Source organism: Cebus imitator, unplaced genomic scaffold (assembly GCF_001604975.1).
Source record: "Cebus imitator isolate Cc_AM_T3 unplaced genomic scaffold, Cebus_imitator-1.0 Scaffold189, whole genome shotgun sequence".
Taxonomy (NCBI): domain Eukaryota; kingdom Metazoa; phylum Chordata; class Mammalia; order Primates; family Cebidae; genus Cebus; species Cebus imitator.
In genome coordinates this window covers 1,156,376-1,176,458 of record NW_016107504.1, presented here as the reverse complement: position 1 = coordinate 1,176,458, position 20,083 = coordinate 1,156,376, and the positions used below count along the sequence as shown (strand labels likewise).

The 20,083-nt window shown below is 47.2% G+C and overlaps 1 protein-coding gene across 3 annotated transcripts in view; it reads right to left on the bottom strand.

The window, feature by feature from the left end:
- FRMPD3 (FERM and PDZ domain containing 3) overlaps window positions 1–19,686 on the bottom strand; it is a 93,048-nt gene extending 73,362 nt beyond the window's left edge. Inside the window, exons 1-2 of one of the 3 annotated variants that reach the window (XM_017546452.2) lie at window positions 19,575–19,686; window positions 1,197–1,351 (exon numbers count right to left, since the gene is read on the bottom strand). In XM_017546452.2, the coding sequence (XP_017401941.1) occupies window positions 1,197–1,344 (148 nt within the window). In that variant the 5' untranslated portion in view covers window positions 1,345–1,351; window positions 19,575–19,686. Of the gene's footprint in view, window positions 1–1,196; window positions 1,352–19,574 lie in introns of those variants that run through there. The other 2 variants (XM_037744943.1, XM_037744942.1) reach the window with 2 other exon arrangements.
- Window positions 19,687–20,083: the final 397 nt, after the last annotated feature.

Here is a 20,083-nt window from a genome sequence, read left to right as displayed (position 1 = left end):
TTTCTGATCAGAGATTCAAAACCTTTTTGCCAAACTGCACGACTAACTCTGGAGCCTTAGGTCAGCCACGGACTCCTGTACTAAATTGTTGTTGTGTATGTGTGCTTTTTTTTCCTCTGTGCCCTCTAGGTGAAGAGAGAGCTTACAAAAATCTTTTTCTTTTCCTTGGAGGATTGCAAAATTCATCAAATTTCTGCAAGACCAGTTTGTACTCTGACTGCTCCTCTTGACTGAGCGAGAAACTTGTAAACATCTAAAGCCTCAGGCCCAGCAAGTCAGGAATAAAGCTCCATTCCGTCTGTCTTTTTTGTCAATGCCTAGCAGATTCAAAACAAAACAGTACTTTAGCCTTTTCCCATTTCAGTCATGATGGCAGGTCTTCATAGCTAAGGTGAGGCTTTGCTTGTTTTATTCCACATGGTCCCTTTCAGGCCCTACTTCCCCTGCATGGCTCAAATAGGCCCAGGTGCAAGCCTTGGCTCTGCTGCTTTATAGCTGAGTGACCCTGGACAAGTCATTTCTCTTTCATTATGCCTCAGTTTCCTTGTTTGCAAAATGGGAAATGATTTTCTGATTTACCTTGCAGGGGTGGCTGTGAGTATTAAACAAGACGATGCAAAGCACATAGTAGATACTTAATCAACGGTAGATGTTTGGTACTGCCACTCAGCCATTCAGAGATTTCATTATCCTTTCCTCTCCTATCCCACCTGTGGTCTGTATCTTGATTCTGGTCTTCAATGGCTGACCTATTTCATGTACATGTCTCCACAGCCTGATAGTTAGATTCTTGAGAACAGGAACTATGTATTATACTTCCCTACAACATTGCTAGGCTTAGAGTAGGCAATCTATGAATACTTGTTGAATTAAATAGAATAGGTACTTTGTTTTGCAAGGCATTATGGCTCTTTTATGAATGTTCGATGCAAACGGAAGCTTTATTAAGATCCAGACACTATTAAACAATCAACTGCAGCCTTTTTCTAGGGCTCCTAACAGCCTCAATGGTTTGTGTCTATCAGTCTTAAAAGGCCAGCTCCCTCACACAATTATTGTTTGGCAAGTCTTCAACCATTCTTCATGAATTCTTCAGCAACACAGGTAGAATAATTGGAAGCTCTGCTTTTTGGGAAGATATGTATGTGTTGGGAGACAGGAATCAGGGCTAGGGGGACACTCTGAGGGACACCTACCTGGCCTCACAGATCGAACCACCACAGGCCTCTCACTGCCAGCCACGAAGCCAAAGCCATATATAGGGTCTCGGTGAATGGTCACTTGTCGCAGTATCTCTGCTGGCAGCTGCTCACATTCCATATCATTTGCGCTCTCTTCCTGCATCACATGACTGGGGAAAAGGGAAGATGGGAGCAAAACAAGATGCACAGGGAACTAAGCCTCAGAACCAGCTGGGAGAGACGCCGGTTAGGGTTCTGACCCTGGCACCCAGGAGTTTACAGCTTATCTTCCTACATCCTCTGGAACCAATAGAGATGATGACTGCCTCGTATTTCAGATTGGAGAAAGAGAAATCTAGAAACTGTCTTCAGGGCTAGAGCCAATAGAAGAAACTGATGTCATGAGCCTGAAATTAGAGTCAGACCCTTCCCCTCAGATACTGGGACTCCAGAAGGAATCCAATGCAAATATTCTGCAGAAGATAACTGGTATCCTCCATTGACTTAGCTATTAACTCCCTAAAGGAAACCAAAACTTTGCAGGAAGAGACCACAAGACAGACAAGTAAGTGGCAGAAGAAATGTGAAGTTGTTCCGGAAGATGGAGCATCTTCATGAAGTCTTGATGTATTTTTTTTTTGAGATGAAGTCTCACTCTGTCACCCAGGCTGGAGTGCAGTGGCACAATCTCAGCTCACCACAACCTCTGCCTCCTGGGTTCAAGTGATTCTCCTGCCTCAGCCTCCCAAGTAGCTGGAACTGCAGACATGTGCCACCATGCCCAGCTAATTTTTGTATTTTTAGTAGAGGTGGGGTTTTGCCACGTTGGCCAGGCTGGTCTCGAACTCCTGGTCTCAAGTGATCCTCTCACCTCAGCCTCCCAAAGTGCTGGGATTATAGGCGAGAACCACCACAACCAGCCCATACTGATGCAATTTTAAGGTTGAATATATCTTAGGATGTATAAAAAAAATAAATGATTTAGGCAGCATATATAAATAAATGTGCTAATGTCTGGGACCACATTTGTCCATAATGCCAGTGTCTTTCAGTTAATGAAACACCTGGAAAAGAGTTCCTGTAGGCCAGAAGGGGAGCTGCATCTTGGGGCTGCCAGCATACCTGAAAGCCCAGAGGAGGTGGGAGAAGAGAAATCGCTGACCTAACACTGGGGAGAGATTATGCATTGTTCTCCCGATGCCCACAACTTAAGTGACTAAAGCTTAGGGATTCCAGAAGAGCTTCATAAATTCTCCATCAAGGGCCAGGGGAGGAATACTGCAGGGAAGAAGGGGTTTGAGTGTAGTACTCAAGTGAAGAGTCCTCAAGGGTGAGGGTGTAGAAACATCGAGGCCTGTGATGGCACTGGTTGCCAAGGACAGGGAAGGAGGTAAAAGGAGGAATGAATGGTCAAGGGGAAGGGCAGAGCATGTAGAGATAAAGGAGAGAGGGCCAGGGCCAAGTGACCCAGAGCCTTAGCTCGCTCGTCTGGCATCACTACAGCCCCAGACTTTTAGGCGTTCTCTATAGATGGGGCTTAAGTTTTCTAGCCTCAGTAAGTATGTTTGCTAAAATTATGGTTCAAGGCAGAGCCCTTCAGAACAAAATACAGAGGGCCAGGGCCAGGAGCTAATTAATAAGCTAGTATAAGGTTTGTAAAAATAAGTAGGAGGTTTTGACACTCTGAGGGCAATGCGATTCTTTTTTTTTTTTTTTTTTTTCTTTATGGGCTCTTGCTCTGTTGCCCAGGCTGGAGTGTAGTGGCACGATCTCGGCAACCTGCATCTCCCAGGTTCAGGCATCTCTTGCCTCAGTCTCCAGGAGAGTAGCTGCGATTACAGACACATGCCAGCACGCCTGGCTAATTTTTGTATTTTTAGTAGAGATGGGGTTTCACCTTGTTGGCCAGGCTGGTCTCGAACTCCTGACCTCAGGAGATCCACCCACCTTGGCCTCCTAAAGTGCTGGGATTACAGGCGTAAGCCACCACACTTGGACGAGAGCAATGCAATTCTTTATTAGCTGAGAATATCAAATTCATCAGTAGCAAATGGTTTCAAGCATTTAGGTTGTTTATCAGGACACAGTTTCAGTAATTAGGGAGAAGCTTTAGGACTATTTATAAGGGAAGGGGAAAATATTTAGAATAATGGTATAAAAAAGAAATTCATAGCCTGGCAAAGAACCTTGAAGTTGTCTCTATCATATAAGATCTCTCTGGCTGCACCTCACGCTGGCTTGGAGTCTGTCTGTCACCCCTTAGGAAGGTGGAAGGGGATGCTAGGAAGAGGTCAAGCCTCTAGAAGGCGAATTCAGAAACTTGCTCCTTTCCTCTCACACCACTAAGATAAATGGTCACTTTTCAATGGAAAGTCACTCCGAAGCTGGAATGTGTCTGATTAGTGTCCTGGACAGGCACCCTCCTGGGATAGGGACCCTCTGAAGCTGGCTACAGGCTGGCGTCTCTTTCAGTTTGGCTCCTGGTGGCAGGCAGGAGCATGTCCTTGAAGGGAGCCAGAGAGCATCTTCCTGCAGCTGCCGTCTTGTCTCACTCCTAGGGCTATTTGGGAAATGAGCCCTTTGCTTCCTGCCACCCGAACTTGTTGGCACTAAAAGGACTTCTTGGGATGGCACCAGCTCATTTCCGACATGGGCATCAGCCAGGGAAGGCTGTGCAAACTGTGGCATGGGGAGCAGGAGCTCCAGCAAGGAAGACAGACACAGGTGTGCTGCAGAAGCGCTTGGGACACTGTCCTACGCTCAGCGCTCCCCCTTGATCCCTACCACTGCAGCCTCCCATTTGCTCCTTTTTCCTTTCTTTGAAGCAGAAGACACTTTAGTTTCCATTGGGCCTTGAGGTACTATCACTTCTGAAAAAAACGGGCACTCCTGGAGCCAGAGGAATCAATAAGCAAATAGTGTTTTGTGACAGAAGTGCTTTGCTTTATTCTTTTGACTCATAATTAATCAACAAGTATTTATCGAGTGCCTACTCAGAGAGTCTAGTGCTCTGGGGGACACAGGAGAAGTGACAGGTCTCTGCCCTCAAAGAGCTTTCAGTCTAGCTGGGGGAGAAAAGACAAGTATGTATACTGAACAAGAGAATTACAGTGCTAACTGAGACTGGTAGATGAAGTCTATAACTAAGTTCCAACTTGAGTGTTCAGAGGAGGGCATGGAGAAGCTGGAGATGGCTCCATGGACGAAGTAGGGATTGTATTCACTGGCCAAGAAAGGGCAGAGTTGCAGAGAGAGACAAGAACCAAACTCTGTCCATAGGTGCATTCCATCTTCCTGCAGGAAGCCCAGCCAAGTGGTTCATAGCTGCAGGCATGTCTCCAATTGTGGCTGGAGCGCATTCATCCCTGGGTTGTCCCTAACTGAGCTGGACTAACTGCCCTTTACTGTCTTCAATTCTGCAAGCAGCCCTTTCCTCACACCACTTCCAGGCATCTTGGGGCAGGGGAAAAACACCTCCATTAACAGACCAATAGACCATTTTACAATTCAAATGGAAGTTGTTCCTTCCCTCCTGGGGTTTGCCTCTTTTAGTCTGGAGCTCAGTCCCTCTGAAATTTGCTAAGTGCCTGGAGACTTGGGAATGACACTGAAGGCAAGCAGTGATGGACGACAGGAGCTCAGCTGTCCATGGGTCACATGACTATCCTCCTGGGGGAAATAGGCAATTTGACTTTGAAAGATGTTTGGCTTCTGGTTCCTTCAAACAGGGCATCCCTGAACAAAACTGTGAAGCAGCCAAAGCTTATCCCCTCACCCCACCAGCTTTGTTTCTGAGGGCTGCTATTTGCTTCTGCTGTTTGCCCCGAAGTATGCAATGCCTTAATTCTCTCCCCTTCTTACCAAAGTCCCCAAAGGTATCCCCTCACCGTGTGCCAGGCTTGCCCTCTCTGTTTAGTGACCTGGGTAAAGGCCTAGCCTTTCTCTTCTGCCTAATGATAACGTTTTATATCTGTGCAGTTCTTTTCCTTTTGACACTCATTACTTCATTTGAGAAAAGGTGCTTTCACATCCATTATCTCCTCTGTCCTGCCAAATAGGGTAGATGACTGTCCCTCCTCCATCGCAGCCGTCTAGGTAGGAGATGAAGAGGTACAGATCCATAGTGGCTAAGTACATTAGTGGCCCAGCTGGGACCGCATCTGTATGCTAAGACCCACAATCGCAGCACCCCCTACCTGCTCCCACACAGGGTCCAGGGCCCTCTGGCTATCCAGAGTCTCCATTGCAAGCTGCCCCAGCCCCACAGTCAGCAGCACTCTGTGTCCTAGCCCAGCCTGAATGCTCAACCCACATCATAATTAACCTGTTTCTGAGCCTGTTAACTCCACGTTGTTGGGAGAATGAAATGAGATCATGGCTACAGAAGCACTTAGGAAGGTTAAGCATATGACACAAATGTAGAGGTGGCGACATTATTGGTAGCATTATTCGGGGTGGCTGGAGGAGCAGAGAAAGGGAGCCAGAGATAAACTTCACCTGCTTCATACAGCTGAAGCCCTTCCCCCAACTCCTTGCCTCTAGAAGACAGCCCCACAATGCGCTCTGTCCGCTCATTTTCCCGGCAGCTCTTTCCCTGACCCAACTACCAGACAACCTGGCTCCCTCTGGATGCCCTGATTCCTCTGTGGGCTAAACTGATCCCTCCATCACTGTCCAAAGAGGGACTGGTAGCTCGAGCTCATGCTAACAACTGTTGCTAGGCAGGATGTGGCTAAAGGACAAATGAACCGAGAAGAAGATGGAATGATTCTAAGCTGATGCTCTCCCCACTTGTGCTTTCATGCAGGAAGATGGAAATGTAACGCTAAATTTCCAGGCATCCGTTTTTAGTTCTCTAGCCCTCTTTGCCTTTGGCTCCTTTTTCTTTACATTTGGTTGGCTCCTTGGGGAATCTTGTCACTCCCCTCAAGACTGGCAGGATTTGGAACCATGTGGGGCCAATTAGCCCTCTGATTCCGGTAACAGAAGCCTGACTCTCCTGGAAGCTCTAGAGATCCAGCATGGCAGGCGAGCAGCTGGGCCCCCGTGAGATGCCATATTCCCTGGTGGCAGAGATGGCAGCCCATCCCCAGCACTGTGAAGTAGCTGCTCTGGGTGCCCTTTTGTAAGCAGTTTGGGCACAAACCCTTCTTCCTGTAAAGGAGCCCTTGCTTGTTATTTCAGCTAGCTGCTCCTTATTCTAGTAGTGCTGCTCAAACTTTAAAGTACATACAAATCACTTGGGAGTATTGCTAAAGTGATTCTGATGCAGTAGATCTGGGGCAAGGTCTGAGACTAACAAATTCCGGGCTCGTGCCCATGCTGCTGGTCCACAGACCACACTCTGAAAAGCCAGGACTGAAAAGAATGCTATTTTTAGACAACGGAAGAGCTACAGTCAGGTGGGAGAAACGAGGTGCTTTTATTCCACTGGGTTATGGTATTGAAGGCCCGGGTTAAAACACAAATGTCATCTTTTGTGGACACATAAATTGATTCAAACAAAGGACTTGCTGGTTGAGTCAGATTTACCCCAGGAGAGAACAAGGAGGGTTCTAAACTGACAAGAAATAAGACAGATATGGTTGCATTGAGGAAAAGTAGAGGGAAGATCTGAAAGAGGGGACATTGTTTAAGTCCAGCTGAAGAGTGTGGTCAGCGAAAGGATAGCCTGAGGACAGTGACATCTGAGAGTAAGGCGAGAAAAATGCTGAAAAATAAGACAGTGCAGAAAACAATAATATCAGCTGCCATTTATTGAGGACTTCCTATGCTCCAGGTGCTGTCCACAAATTATGCCACTCCATTTTCACAATAACCTCATGAGCTAGGTGCTATTATGTCCATTTTACAGAGAAGTAAACTGAGATTTGGGAAGAGAGACTAAGTAATTTGCTGAAGGATATATCCCTATATATATTGTGTGGCACCGAAATGTGAACCCAGGTCTGCCTCACTCCAAGGCCAATCATCTTCCACAATTTGTGGCAAGAACCTTTAAATAAAGTAGGGGTTTTTGTTGTTGTTGCTGTTGTTTTGTTTTTAAGACAGGGTCTCACTCTCTTTGCCCAGTGGAGCCATCATGTCTCACTGCAGCCTTGACTTTCTGGGATCAGATGATCCTCCCACCTCAGCCTCCCCAGGAGCCGGGACTACAGGTGCATGCCACCATGCATGGCTAATTTTTTTTTTTTTTTGTAGTTTTTGTAGAGACACAGTTTTGCCATGTTAGCTAAGCTGGTCTTGAACTCCTGGGCTCAAGTGATCTGCCCATCTCATCCTCCTAAAGTGCTGGGATTTCAGGCATGAACCACTGCACCCAGCCTAAAGTAGTTTTCTAGAAGGCAATGAGATAGGCTTGGTGAGAAGATTAAGCCGACTACTCTTCCCTAAGTGAACTGAAGGTGGCTTCAATTCTGTCTGTAAGAGCAGCCTCCCTTGAAGCTCCCCCTACCCCACCCCGGCAGCTGACCTATCAGAGACTCCAGACCCAGGACTGGCTTTCTACATGTCTCTAAACCCACCTTCCCATATGTGAGATCATCCCATAATGCCTCGCCTTCCTGTTTACTTCATTCACCACCAGAAAGAAGTCTACTTGATTCTGGTCCTTAGAACCCTGACTCTCTTCCTCACAGCAGTCTGTTTACACTCTTATCCCATTTTACTCCTCCCTATCAAACCCTTCTAGTGTGTTCACTGGAACTCTCAATCAACAGCAAACTCTTCTATAGCCTCAGTTTAGTCTCTGCAAGTGTCCTTTACCTTCTCTCCCAATTGAGACTTGTGTATTCCTTGAGGGCACCACTTACCCACCAGCCCTCTCAAATAGAAGCTGGGGTTTTTTGTTTTGTTTTTCTCTTGCAAAACTCAAGTCCTCTGGGACCTGCAGGTGAGATAGGTGTCCTCCTTGCTTGCCCGTGCTGCCTCCAGGCCATTACTCCTCCTTTCTGCAAAATATCCTGCACCTTTGAGGAACCTGCCTGCCGCCCACCTCTACCACTCTCTTTCTCCTCATAGTTACCTACAGATTTCCTGAGTCAGTCCCACATTCACTGAGGACTTTAGTTCCCAGTCACATGTGATCATTCCCTCCCACTCCTTAAAAAAAATCATGGTAAAATATCTGTAACACAAAAGTTACCATTTTAACCATTTTATTTATTTATTGAGACAGGGTCTCACTCTGTCACCCAGGCTGGAGCGCACTGGCAGAATCACAGCTCACTGCAGCCTCCACCTCCCAGGCTCAAGCAATCCCACTTCAGACATCCAAGTAGCTGGGACCACAGGCGTGTGCCATCTTGCCTATTTTTTTTTTTTTTTGTATCTTTTGTAGAGATGGGGTTTTGCCATATTGCCCAGGCTGGTCTTTAACTCTTGGGCTTAAGCAATCCACCCACCTCAGTCTCCCAAAGTGTTAGGATTACAAATGTGAACCACCGTGCCCAGCCTAGCATTTTTGAAAGTACACTTTTAGGGCATTAAGTACACTCACATTATTATGTGACCATCACCACCATCCATCTCCAGAACTCTTTCATCTTTTGAAACTGAAACTCTGTACCCATTAAATAGTAACCCCTCATTCCCTCTCCCACCCCCAACCCATGGAAGTCACAATTCTACTTTCTGTCTCTATGAATTTGATTACTGTAGGAATCTCATACAAGAGGAAGCATACAAATCTGTCCTTTTGTGACTAGTATATTTTGCTTAGCATAATGTCTTCAAGGTTCATCCATGTTGCTGCATGTGTCAGAATTTCCTTCCTTTAAAGACTAATAGTCCATTGTATGTATGTACCACATCTTATTAATCTGTTGATGGATACTTGGATTGTTTCTACCTTTTGATTTCTGTGAACAACGTAGCTATGAACATGGGTGTACGAATATCTGTTGCAGCCCCTGTATTCTTTTGAGTACATACCCAGAAGTGGAACTGCTGAATCATAAGGAAATTCGATGTTTTACTTTTTGAGGAATTATCATATTGTTTTCCACAGCAGCTGTATCATTTATGTTCCTACCAGCAATACACAAATGTTCCAGTTTCTCCACAACCTGGCCAACGTTCCAATACTTATTATTTTCTGTGTTTTTCGTTTGTTTTTATAATAGCCTTCCTAATGGGTATACCTTCTCCAACTCTTGATATCATTATTGGTGAATTCAACATCCACACGGTGACGAGAAGTCCTCTAAATATTGCTTCTTCCACTTAACTCACACCATCATCACCCACCTAGACTTTGAGTCATCATCAGATATTGCACTACCCCCAAAATCTAAATGCCCGATAGCCCATTCTTTATGACACCATCCATCCTGCCAGTTTACCTCCACAAGGCTCCCCCCACTGCAGGAAGCATCTGAATGTGTCATGATCACCTATTCACTTCCCACTTGATATTTCCATTTCCTGGAACTCTCTTCCCTCATATTTCACAGAGCTGACTCTTCATCCTTCAGGTCTCAGCTTAAATGTCACCTTTTCAGAGATGCTGCCTATCTGCAAGCACTTTCTCCTACTTATTCACTTTTTTTCTCTCCTTCAAGTCCCTTTTTATATTCACTTCTCTTCAAGTCCACCTTAGAGGTCCTAGTCTTTCATTATGATCATTTCCTTGGAAACATCTTTAACTTCCTTACTTCCTCCCCAAGTGCTATACCTAATTCCTTGATGAACTCAATTCTCCATGCCTGCATCCAAGTAGCTGAAGGGTTCTGGAGAAAAATCACACAACTGGTTAGCTGGATTCCACTTTAAAATCCATGGGTATAGGTTTTCAATGCTGTCTGGTCTGTCCGTCCTTCCTTCCCTCCTTCCTTCCTTTTTTTTTGATGAAGTTTCGCTTTTGATACCTAGGCTGGAGTGCATGAGTATAAGCTCTCAACGCTGTCTGGTCCTTTCCTTCCTTCCTTCCTTCCTTCCTTCCTTCCTTCCTTCCTCCCTCCCTCCCTCGATGTTTTACTTTTTGAGGAATCATCATATTGTTTTCCACAGCAGCTGTATCATTTATGATACAGCTGCTTCTTTTTTTTTTTTTTTGGTCAAACTTTTGCTTTTGATGTCCAGGCTGGAGTGCAATGGTGCGATCTTGGCTCACTGCAACTTCTGCCTCCTGGGTTCAAGCAGTTCTTCTGTCTCAGCCTCCCAAGTAGCTGGGATCACAGACACCCGCCACCACACCTGGCTATTTTTTGTATTTTTTAGTAGAGACAGGGTTTTGCCATTTGGCCAGGCTGCTCTCGAACTCCTAACCTCAGGTGATCTGCCTGCCTCAGCTTCCCAAAGTGCTGGGATTACAGGCGTGAGCCACCCTGCCCCGCCATGATCATCACTTTCTCTCTCTCTAAAATGACTATTTCATAGCTACTCCTCTATCCTCCATCTTCTTTACTTTCCCATTTTCCCCAAGAAGTCTCAGCTGATTACCTCATCCCATAGACTACTGTAAAAACAGAAGCCATCAGATGAGAGCTCCTTCAACTTACCACCACCAAATCTATACACATCTGTACTACATCTGTACTAATGTTTCATTTTTCCCTATTAAAATTGAGAATGTTTCTTTTCTTCTATCATGGCAAATCTCCTTACTTATGTTCTGGTACCATCCCTCTCATCTTCTCAAGGATTTTACTCCTTTGGGCATTTATTCTCTTCCCTAAATTACCAAACTCTCCATCACTCCCTAATCATGCCAGCATGCTGATGGAAGTCATCCATCCTTAAGAAAACAAACAAAATCTACCTCCCTCTACTCCACAATTCCCTCACAATTCCCTTGCAGTGTCTGTGCCATTTTCCTGGTCCCCTTGGCAACAAAATTCTTCAAAAACGTTTTCTACACATATGTCTCCGCTTCATCTCTCTTTTTTTTCTCTTTACTGGCCTCTACCTTAAGGACACCACACTTCTTCATCTCTTATTTGCTCCCCCAACCACTATCCTCTGGCTTCCACATCTGTCACTCTGCAGAGTTGCTCTTGTTAAGGTCCCTAATGTCCTCCATGGTCATCTCTCATTCCTCACATACTCAACTTCTCAATAGCTGTAGACAGTTGGCCAGTCCATCCTTGCTGAAACATTCTCCTCTCTTGGCTTCTAAGACTACCTCCAAACTGTCCTCCTACCTCTGTGGCCACTTTTTCTTAGTCTCCTTTGTGGGCTTCTCCTCCCCTACGTAATCACTAGATATTGGGGTTCCTTGCAATTCTGTTCCAGGCCTTCTCGTCTCTCTCTACTCTCTTTCCTAAGGTGATCTCATCCAGTCCCCTGGTTTTAAATTCAGTCTATATTCAGACAACTCCCAAATTTGCATCCTCCTCTGTGAGCTCTGAAATTCATATACTCTGACATCTCTACTTTTATGCCTCACAGGAATCTCAAACTTATGTCCAAAACTGAACTCTTGATTTATATTCCTCCTCAAGCCTCGGTTTCTCTCAGCCTTCCTCATCTCAGCACATGGCACCATCATCTCTTCAGTTACTTAAGCCAGAAATCTAAGAGTCATTCTTGAGGCCTGTGTCTCCCTTTCCCTTACCTCCTCATCCAGTCCCTCTGTAGTGTATATGCATTGTCAGCTATCAATTAAAAACCCATCCAAGGCCTGGCACAGTGGCTCACACCTGTGATCCCAGCCCTTTGGGAGGCTGAAGTGGGCAGATCACCTGAGGTCAGAAGTTCGAGACCAGCCTGGCCAATATGGTGAAACCCTGTCTCTACTGAAAATACAAAAATTAGCCAGGTGTGGTGACATGTGCCTGTAATCGCAGCTACTCGGGAGGCTGACGCAGGAGAATCACTTGAACCTAGGAGGCAGAGGTTGCAGTGAGCTGAGATTCTGCCACTGCACTTCAGCCTGGGTGACAGAGCTATATCTCATTCCTCGATGAACTCAATTCTCCATGCCTGCATGGAGAACAAGGCTCTGTCTCAAAACAAACAAACAAACCCATCCAGGATCTGATGGCTCTCTCCCTCTCCATGGCTGTCACCCAGCTCAAGTTATCATCATCTCTCCTGTGAGTTGCTGCCCCCTTCAAAGTCTGGTCTTTACAGATATTGCAAAAAGTCCAGATCAGATCCTGTCACTCCCCTGCTTAAAACCTTTCAGATATTTCCTACTGCAAGCACATAATATCCAAAGTCCTTTTGTGTGGCCCACAAGGCCAAGCATGATTTCTTTCTGCCCTCCCTGCCAACCCCCCACCCATGCTATTCTTCCTCTTAACTACTACAATCTGGCCCTCCTGGCCTCCTTTTAGTTTCTCAACACACCAAGATCTTTGCCACCTTAAGGCATTCCTACTGGTATTCCTTTTCCCCAGAAACCTCTTTTCCCATTCTTCATATGGCTGAATTTATCTTTCAAGTCTCCACTTAAATATCACCTCCTCACAGAGGCTTTCCCTGGAAACTTTACCTTGGTTATTCTCTACTATTGCAACATGTTCATTTCCTTCTTGGGACTCATACTTATCACGATTTGTAGTTGTGTATTCATTTTTGTGATTACTTGGCTGTAAACTCTATAAGAGTAGGAACTCTGTCTTTTTTGTTCAACAGTATATTTCCTCCACTTGGTATGATCCTGGCACACAGGAAGTGCTTAGTATTTTCTAAATCAACCAATGCATGAATAGAAGTGAATTTGAGGCATACAGATTAAAATCCTCTGGCCATTCCATGCAATTTATTATCAAATGCCTACTGCTTGTGTCTCAGCCTGTGAAAGGCACGTTTCTGGATGGGAAGTCTGGCCCATGGGAGAAACCCTTCAACATCTCTGTCCAAAGACAAAGTCAGGGAAAGAATGTAGTCAAAGAAACAGTACAGGGAGGGCTACAAGCTAAGAAGGAATGGAAGATGGCATGGCTCCAGCCTTTTTAGGGGAGTGACGGTGGGAAATCCAACAGCTATTCCTTCTCAGGGAAGGAATTTTTTTACGGGTAGACAACTATCCTTTCAGAATGGCAAGAGTCAGGAGGATGGGCAGGATGACTTTGAGTAGTTCTTCCCACTCTCAGAGTCTCTGGGTAGATGATTTGGATACTTTCCTAGGGCTTCCTCTCTATTTCCCTTCCAGGTCTTCACAGCCCTGCAACTTCCTCTTCAGGTGAGCTTGGAGAGGCATCTTCCAGAAAACGTGGCATTGTCTGGATTCTTTTTCTCATTGTCCAAATAGTTGTTTTTCCCCAGTGGGCTGGAATGGAGACACCTGTCACCCATTTTAGCAGGTCAGGAGGGAGCAGGTCGAGAGACCAAGGTCATCTTTCCTTTCACAAATACCTGGAAGCCTGGAGTCATCTTGCAAAAGACCAATCCCACAATGCTTCTGAGAGGAAGCTGCAGAGGATTCTCTATACAGCTGTCCCTCCCCTGTCCCCTCCTCCCTCTAGGAGCTACACAGTCAATAGATTCAGACATGTTGTCTAATAGGTCCAGACACGCTCCTAAACCCTCCATGCTGGGGCTGCCAGCCCGGTGACAGATGTGAGGCCTGTGCCAGATGTGAGTCTGATGCCATATGGCACTGTGGGTCACAAGGTCTGAAGCTGCTGCCACTGAGCTGTGGCAGAATTAGTGGGGAGATTCTTGTGTTTTAGCCCCCACTCACCTGTCACTGGCAGAGGCAGTGAGGGAGAACTGGAGCAATGAAATATTCATAGGAGCTTGAAGGAGTTGTCATGTCACACCAAAGAGCCCTGAGCACCCCAGCCTCTACCCTCCATGTACCACACCAACTAATTCTGAAGGAGGCAGAGACATTTAGAGATTGACTAGCCAGAAAGGGAGAGATGAGGAATGAAGGGAAAGACACAGGCAAGAGAGGAAGACAGCTGAGCAGGAAAGGGGACCAGGCAGAGCAAAGAGGAAGAGGAGAAGAGAGGCCATGAAAACAAGATAAAGAGGAGAAATAAGACAGGAGGAGGGCTTTGCAGACGGTGAAGGGAAGGTTCACACTTGGGGAAGGCAAGCACTGCAGAAGCTGTGCAGCCACCTCTGGCTGTCTTGGCTTTTTGGAGGCGCTCTCCAGTTCCTCACCTGCTCTTTTTTAAATGCTCTTGAGCTGTCCCCCACCCGCTCTGCCCTCAGGGCTCCCACTGCTGCTAAAGGGCAACAGGGTAATGACAGTCTTTTGGTAGAGGACCTTGGGTGATGAAGATTTGAGGGAGGGAACTGCTATTTTGCCATGCTGAGAGCCTAACTGTACCCTCTCCATCTCATGGATGGGGATGCAGCAGACAAGGGGTAAATCAGAAATGGCATGAGGAAGAGACCCAGGACAGCTTCCTGACTTAGGCCAGTTTGCCAGTCACCAGAGGCTGTAGTGTGTGTGAGAAAGAGGAGATCAAAAAAAGAAAATAAGAAGTGGAGAGAATTCCAGAAAGTGGGAGGGAATGGTCATGTTAGGCAAAGTGGAGTTGGCAGGGAAAAGACCAGCAGGCCTGAATTCTTCCCCTCAGTGAACACGTCTCTCTGAGGCCAGGCTGGGCTGCAGAACGCTGGCACAGAATGCTAAGCCAGAAAAGGGTCCCTGGCCACCCAGATCTCTCTCTCCTCTTGGATCTCAGACTTTAGCCTGCCAAGGGCTGAACTGTAAACAAACCTTGGAGGGCAGACAGGGGGAGCAGGTGTGGGCAGGAGCTTCTGGGAACTTCCCAACAGGTAGCTAAACACCCGGAGCTCAAATAGCACTCCTCTGGGGGCTGTTTGGCAGGTGCCTGCTGCACAGGGCTCTGGGCAAAACCTCTTGAAGCCAAATGTGGGCCTACTCAGCTGGCTGGCTATGCCATCTCCCTCCTTCCTGTGAGGTTGCTAGGCATCGATGGCCTGGGCCACCAGCCTTCCAAGGCCCCAGCCCCTGACGTTCATCAAACTCCTGGAGAATCTCAGAGTTGGCAGGGAGCTTGGAGTTTATTGACTTCCCCCTTGTCCACTCTCTGCTGATTTCCAGAAGCAGCAGGGGGAAGCTTTCTAGAAGATGACTGCAGCTGGGTACTGCAGGAAGGGCCAGATTTGAGCAAGTGGAGAGGGAGGGCACTGAGAACAGGCCCAGAGACAGAAGGGAACGTGCGTATGTGGCACGAGGCATTAACACAATAGCCTGAGTAGATGAGGGGGTTGCTGGGGAGATATTACTTGGGAAGCAAGCAGCATAGCTGACCCAGCATAGACAGTGAGTAGGCCTTTCCCTCACTCCCTCTCGCATGTCTGGCTCTGTTGGGACTCTGGGTTCTACCCTCCACCCCCAACTCCCATGCCCCTTTGGGAAGCTTGTGAAGAGAGAGGCAGGCCAGTCTAGTCAGAGCTGGGCAGAGAATGGCACATCTATCTCAATGCTTTGCCTAGATGTCTATCTGCTCCCCCCGCCTGCCTGAGATGATGCAGGTGGTATCAGAAGCCAAGAACTTATGCCCAGCACTTGCCAAGCCAAGCCGACTTCCTGTGAGGGAGCAACTCCTGACTCCCTTCAGTGCACCATCTCTGAATTGTCCAATCAGGAGCACAGTCCAGAGACAGGGCAAAAATTAGGCCAAAAACTCAGTAAAGGAAGGTACATGAATAGAGACCTGGTAAACTAATGTCACCTTGTCTGGAGGCATCCAGAAACACCAACAGCAGCCTCAGGACAATGAGACACCTTTTATTCTGCCTAATTGCATCTTCCTGTTGAGAGGGAGGAAAGAATTATAAGGTCTTTCTTAAACAGAGGTCAAAAAAGGGGAGTGAAGTTTGTGAACCTTCCACCTAAGAATAAAAGCCAAGAGCAAGAGCATGTGCTGTTCTGAACTACTAACACAAGAGGGTATGTGAGTTAGCACCAAAACACTCTGTACCTCCCGCACGCTGGTAGCTGGGAAACCCCTGTCTGTTTCCTGAAGGTGAGTGACAGAGAAATTACAAACCTCAGAGCACCTGTGGGCTTGTCTTTGGGTGCAGCAGGGACAGGCAGGGAGTGGGTGGGTAAGAAGATTGGATCCTACTATACAACCAGGCTTGGGGAAAACAGAATCCTAGGGAATCCTGGGAACCCACAAGCTCTCTATATGGAAACACTGATTTGATGATGGACCCCAGACTTGACTCACTAAGGCAGAAAAGCAGAGCCAGGCATTTTAGGAAGAATCAAGAAGAGTAAGGAAAAATGATTTTGTTTGGCCCAACCTTCAGTTACTTAGAAATATTCTATTAATCAGAAAATCCATTCCATCAGCATTCAGGTTTGGGGATTATGATGTTGTTGTTGCTGCTGCTGCTGTTTTTTCAGTAATTAAAATCCACAGAGCTGAGGCTCTCTGTTATAGAAGAATGCCAACTCTGCTCTGATTTCTCCGTTCTTATAAGGGTAATAATAGCAGAGTTCCTTACTGTGAATCAGGGGCTTCCTCTACCACCTTTTAGATAGCATTCATTCATATATGCAATAAAAGTTTACTGAGCACCTACTGTGTGCCTGGCATAGTGATGAGTACTGGGGATTTGGAGATAAATAAGGCCCAGTCTGTCCGCTTAGGGAGGTTGTAGACTAAGGTGAGGCAGGTATGTAAACAGATGAATGTAAAACCATGTGTTACCTGGTACCACAGAGGGCATCAGAAGATGCTGTGTAAACACAGAAGAGGGTATTCCCCCAACCATGCTGTGACTCCCAGTATAAGACCACCTCTCCCTCTCACCAAAGGTGAGAAAGACATTCCAGGAAAGCAATGTCAAACCTGACAGCAAAGGAAAAATTAAGAAGATTCAGTAAAGAGGGAAATCTCTAGGTATTTAAGTCACTGCAATTATAAAAATAAATCATAGAACAAATTCAGGAAAAACTGAAGGGAATGTTTAATTTGAGGACTAATGCTACACACTGACTCCTTTCATGTCACCTTATGAAATGATACAGTGCAGTCTGAAGAGGCCACAGAGACAACCCGGGACAGAGCCCAGCACTGGACTTGTCAGCCACATATCTAATGCATCACCCCAAAGCTACACATGGAAGGTCCCTCTCTCATGGGAGGAGCCAGAAAGGATGGACCACCAGCAGATACATTGAGATCCAGCTGGAGTAATAGAGACCAAAGTCATAAAGCTCACATACCCCATTATGCCCACACTGAAGAAGGTCCATGTGGAGCTAGCTCTATGAATGGGCCAGGGCCAGCAGTGAGGAGCTATAAATAACCCAACTGTAGAGCCAGATGTGACACAGGAACATCCCCGAGGGACCTGGCTACATTCTGGTTTCAGGTTTCAGGTTTCAGGTTTCAGCTCACAGAGGTCAAGCTGGAAGGAGGCGGGCGAATATCAATGAGCACAGCAATACTATTACTCATAGATGGGCTGCAGCTCTTGCTCTTGAAGTCCTATCCTAGAAACAAGTCCCCTTTCTCACCCTAGGGGGTAAGAAGATGGCTTTGCCCAGGATTGCAAGTAAGGCTCTAAAAACTTTTCAGAAAATAATTCCTAATGAAGGTACTCAGATATAGCCATAATATCGGATTAACAGCTCCAAGCCAGCAGACCAGACACTTGTCTAATTAATAAAACTTGTAAAGCAGAACAACGTATTGATGTTACAGGCACGGCACTTAGTACAACAACAAAACCGAAATCCACGCAGAACACTCCATCTTCTCTAGGAAGCCCTCTCTCTGCCAACCTGTCCAATCACTTCCTGAGTGCAAAGAGAGCATAGTGTAGAGCTCTGGGCAACTGGCTTGGGGGAGAAGAGGACTGTAGGGAAGACAAGCCTCTGTGACAGGCACAAATCTTCTAAAGGGTAGTTCCAACTTGAGCTTTGGAGTTAGTGATCTGGGCTGAAATCCCAACTCTGTGGCAAATTGCTTAACCTCTTGAGCCTCGGTTCCTTCATCTATAAAATGGGGTTCATGGGGTGCCTACTTTAAAGCACCTTACGTGAAGATTAAATACATATGAAGTGCCGGTGCAAAGTAAGTGCTCAATCAGTAATGGCTATTAGCAATTATTGTTATCATTATTGCTAGGCACCTACTAATAAACTTTGCTGTCTTGTTATAGCACACTCGGCTTGCCTTTCTCCACAGGACGTAATGGGGGTGATTTAAAAATTGATTCAAAACTCTCTGCACCTGGGCCATGACTTCAGATCTACAGAATAAATATATTTTGCTGTAGGGAAGTCAAATTCAATTTTACTACTTAATTAAAGCCAAATTCTCATCATATTTCTAGTAGTTAACAGTGAGGGAGCTGAAGTAAAACTGGTTTGAGATCCCAGGTCTGCATCTCACTTGCTGTGTGACCTTGGGCTTGTGGACCTCTCTGCGCTTCAATTTCCCGATCTGTAAAATGGGGGTAGTATCCATCCCATAGGGATGTTGTGAAGATTAAATAAGGCAATGCATGTAAAGCACTTAGAACTGTGCCTGGCACAAAGAAAGCACTGAGTGAATGCCAGCTACTGTTCTCACTGTACATGGACTACGTAAAGAGCTTAGCACAATGTCGGGCACATAGTAACAATAGCAGCTACTAGGATCATCAGTACTCTAGGCAAAATGAGTGGCTGAGGGTGGAAGAACAGAAGTAAGATCTGGTGTTCTCCACGAAGGGAGTGAGTTAAGATAAGCTCGCCTTTAGGACCTTAGGCCCCCCTCTCCCCTTTCCTTTACAGAGCTTAAGAAAGGAAAGTGACAGGTATGTTCCTGCATATTCCCGATTGCTAACATTTTCTGTGATTGGTGCACCACCTCACAGGGTGGTCTTGCTTCTCCACCCAGCGGAGCTTTGCCAACGCTGACGCTTCAACCGGCCTCACCGGAGAGCTGGCCAGCCAGGGTATCCCGGCCCCGCGGAAGCAGAGGCGCTGAGAGGCTGGGGTGGGAGAGACAGCTAGAAGCCCCTGACACTTCCGAGGCGTAAAGGCGGGAAGGGCAGGGTCCGAGAACTCAGAGGGGCGGTCTCCTCCCCCACTGTACTCGGGTGGTTTCCCTCCCAGCTTCTGGCTCTCCTCGCCCCTTTTTTCCCGATCCCCCCGCACCCCCCAGCGGAAAACTTCCCACTCGCGCCGCCACTTTTCCGACAGTGTCCAAAACCTCATCCCCGCGCATCTTGCCTTCCAGTTTCCTCTTTCGTGGCCTCAAAGGGGCCCGCGGGCTGCCAGGCGACCCAAACAATGCCTTGGGATCTCGGGGTGAGGGATGGAGATGGATGTCTGCTACCGAAGTGCCAACTCAGTTCAAAGACCAGGTGGAGGGGGCCCCTGCCAGCACCGCCCCCAAGTCACTTTGAGGGGCTGGTGAAGACCCTAGCGCTCGACTGCCGACCCCCTAACCCCACAGACCCCTGCGTCAAAGGCCAGGCGCCCCCCAACCCAGCTGCTCAGAGCGCAGTACTTACTGTCGGGGGCCCCCTCCGGACCCGGGCTGGGCTATTGCCTAGCCAGGAACTGTCTCGCTGCCTCCCTCTCGCGCTGCCCCTGGCTCTGCCCAGAGCCGAAGGTAGCAGCAGCGGCGTCTGTAGGAAGAGAAAGATCACGCCTGCCTTAGAAACCCAGCCCCTGATGTGACCAGAATCTTAAAGAAGGAGGCGACTGGCTCAGCCCCAGAGCCGCGGCTGAGGTGGCAAACTAGCGAGGAGCTGGTAAACACGGCGTCTGCTGCCTCTCACCCGCCTGCAATCGGGCCGTCGCGGGGACAGTCGGTGCCCCCAGGAGGACCCCTCCTCTCTCCACTGGGGACCTGCCCACTCAGGGGAGCTGGGGAGGGAGAGGATGGGAGGACATACATGTGCGGACAATCCAGCTGCCACTTGCTTACTTACTAAGTGCCAGGCACTGTGCTTTACATCCATTTTCTCATTCCAGCATCCTCTCCACTGTACGGAAAATAAAATTGAGGCTCACAGGA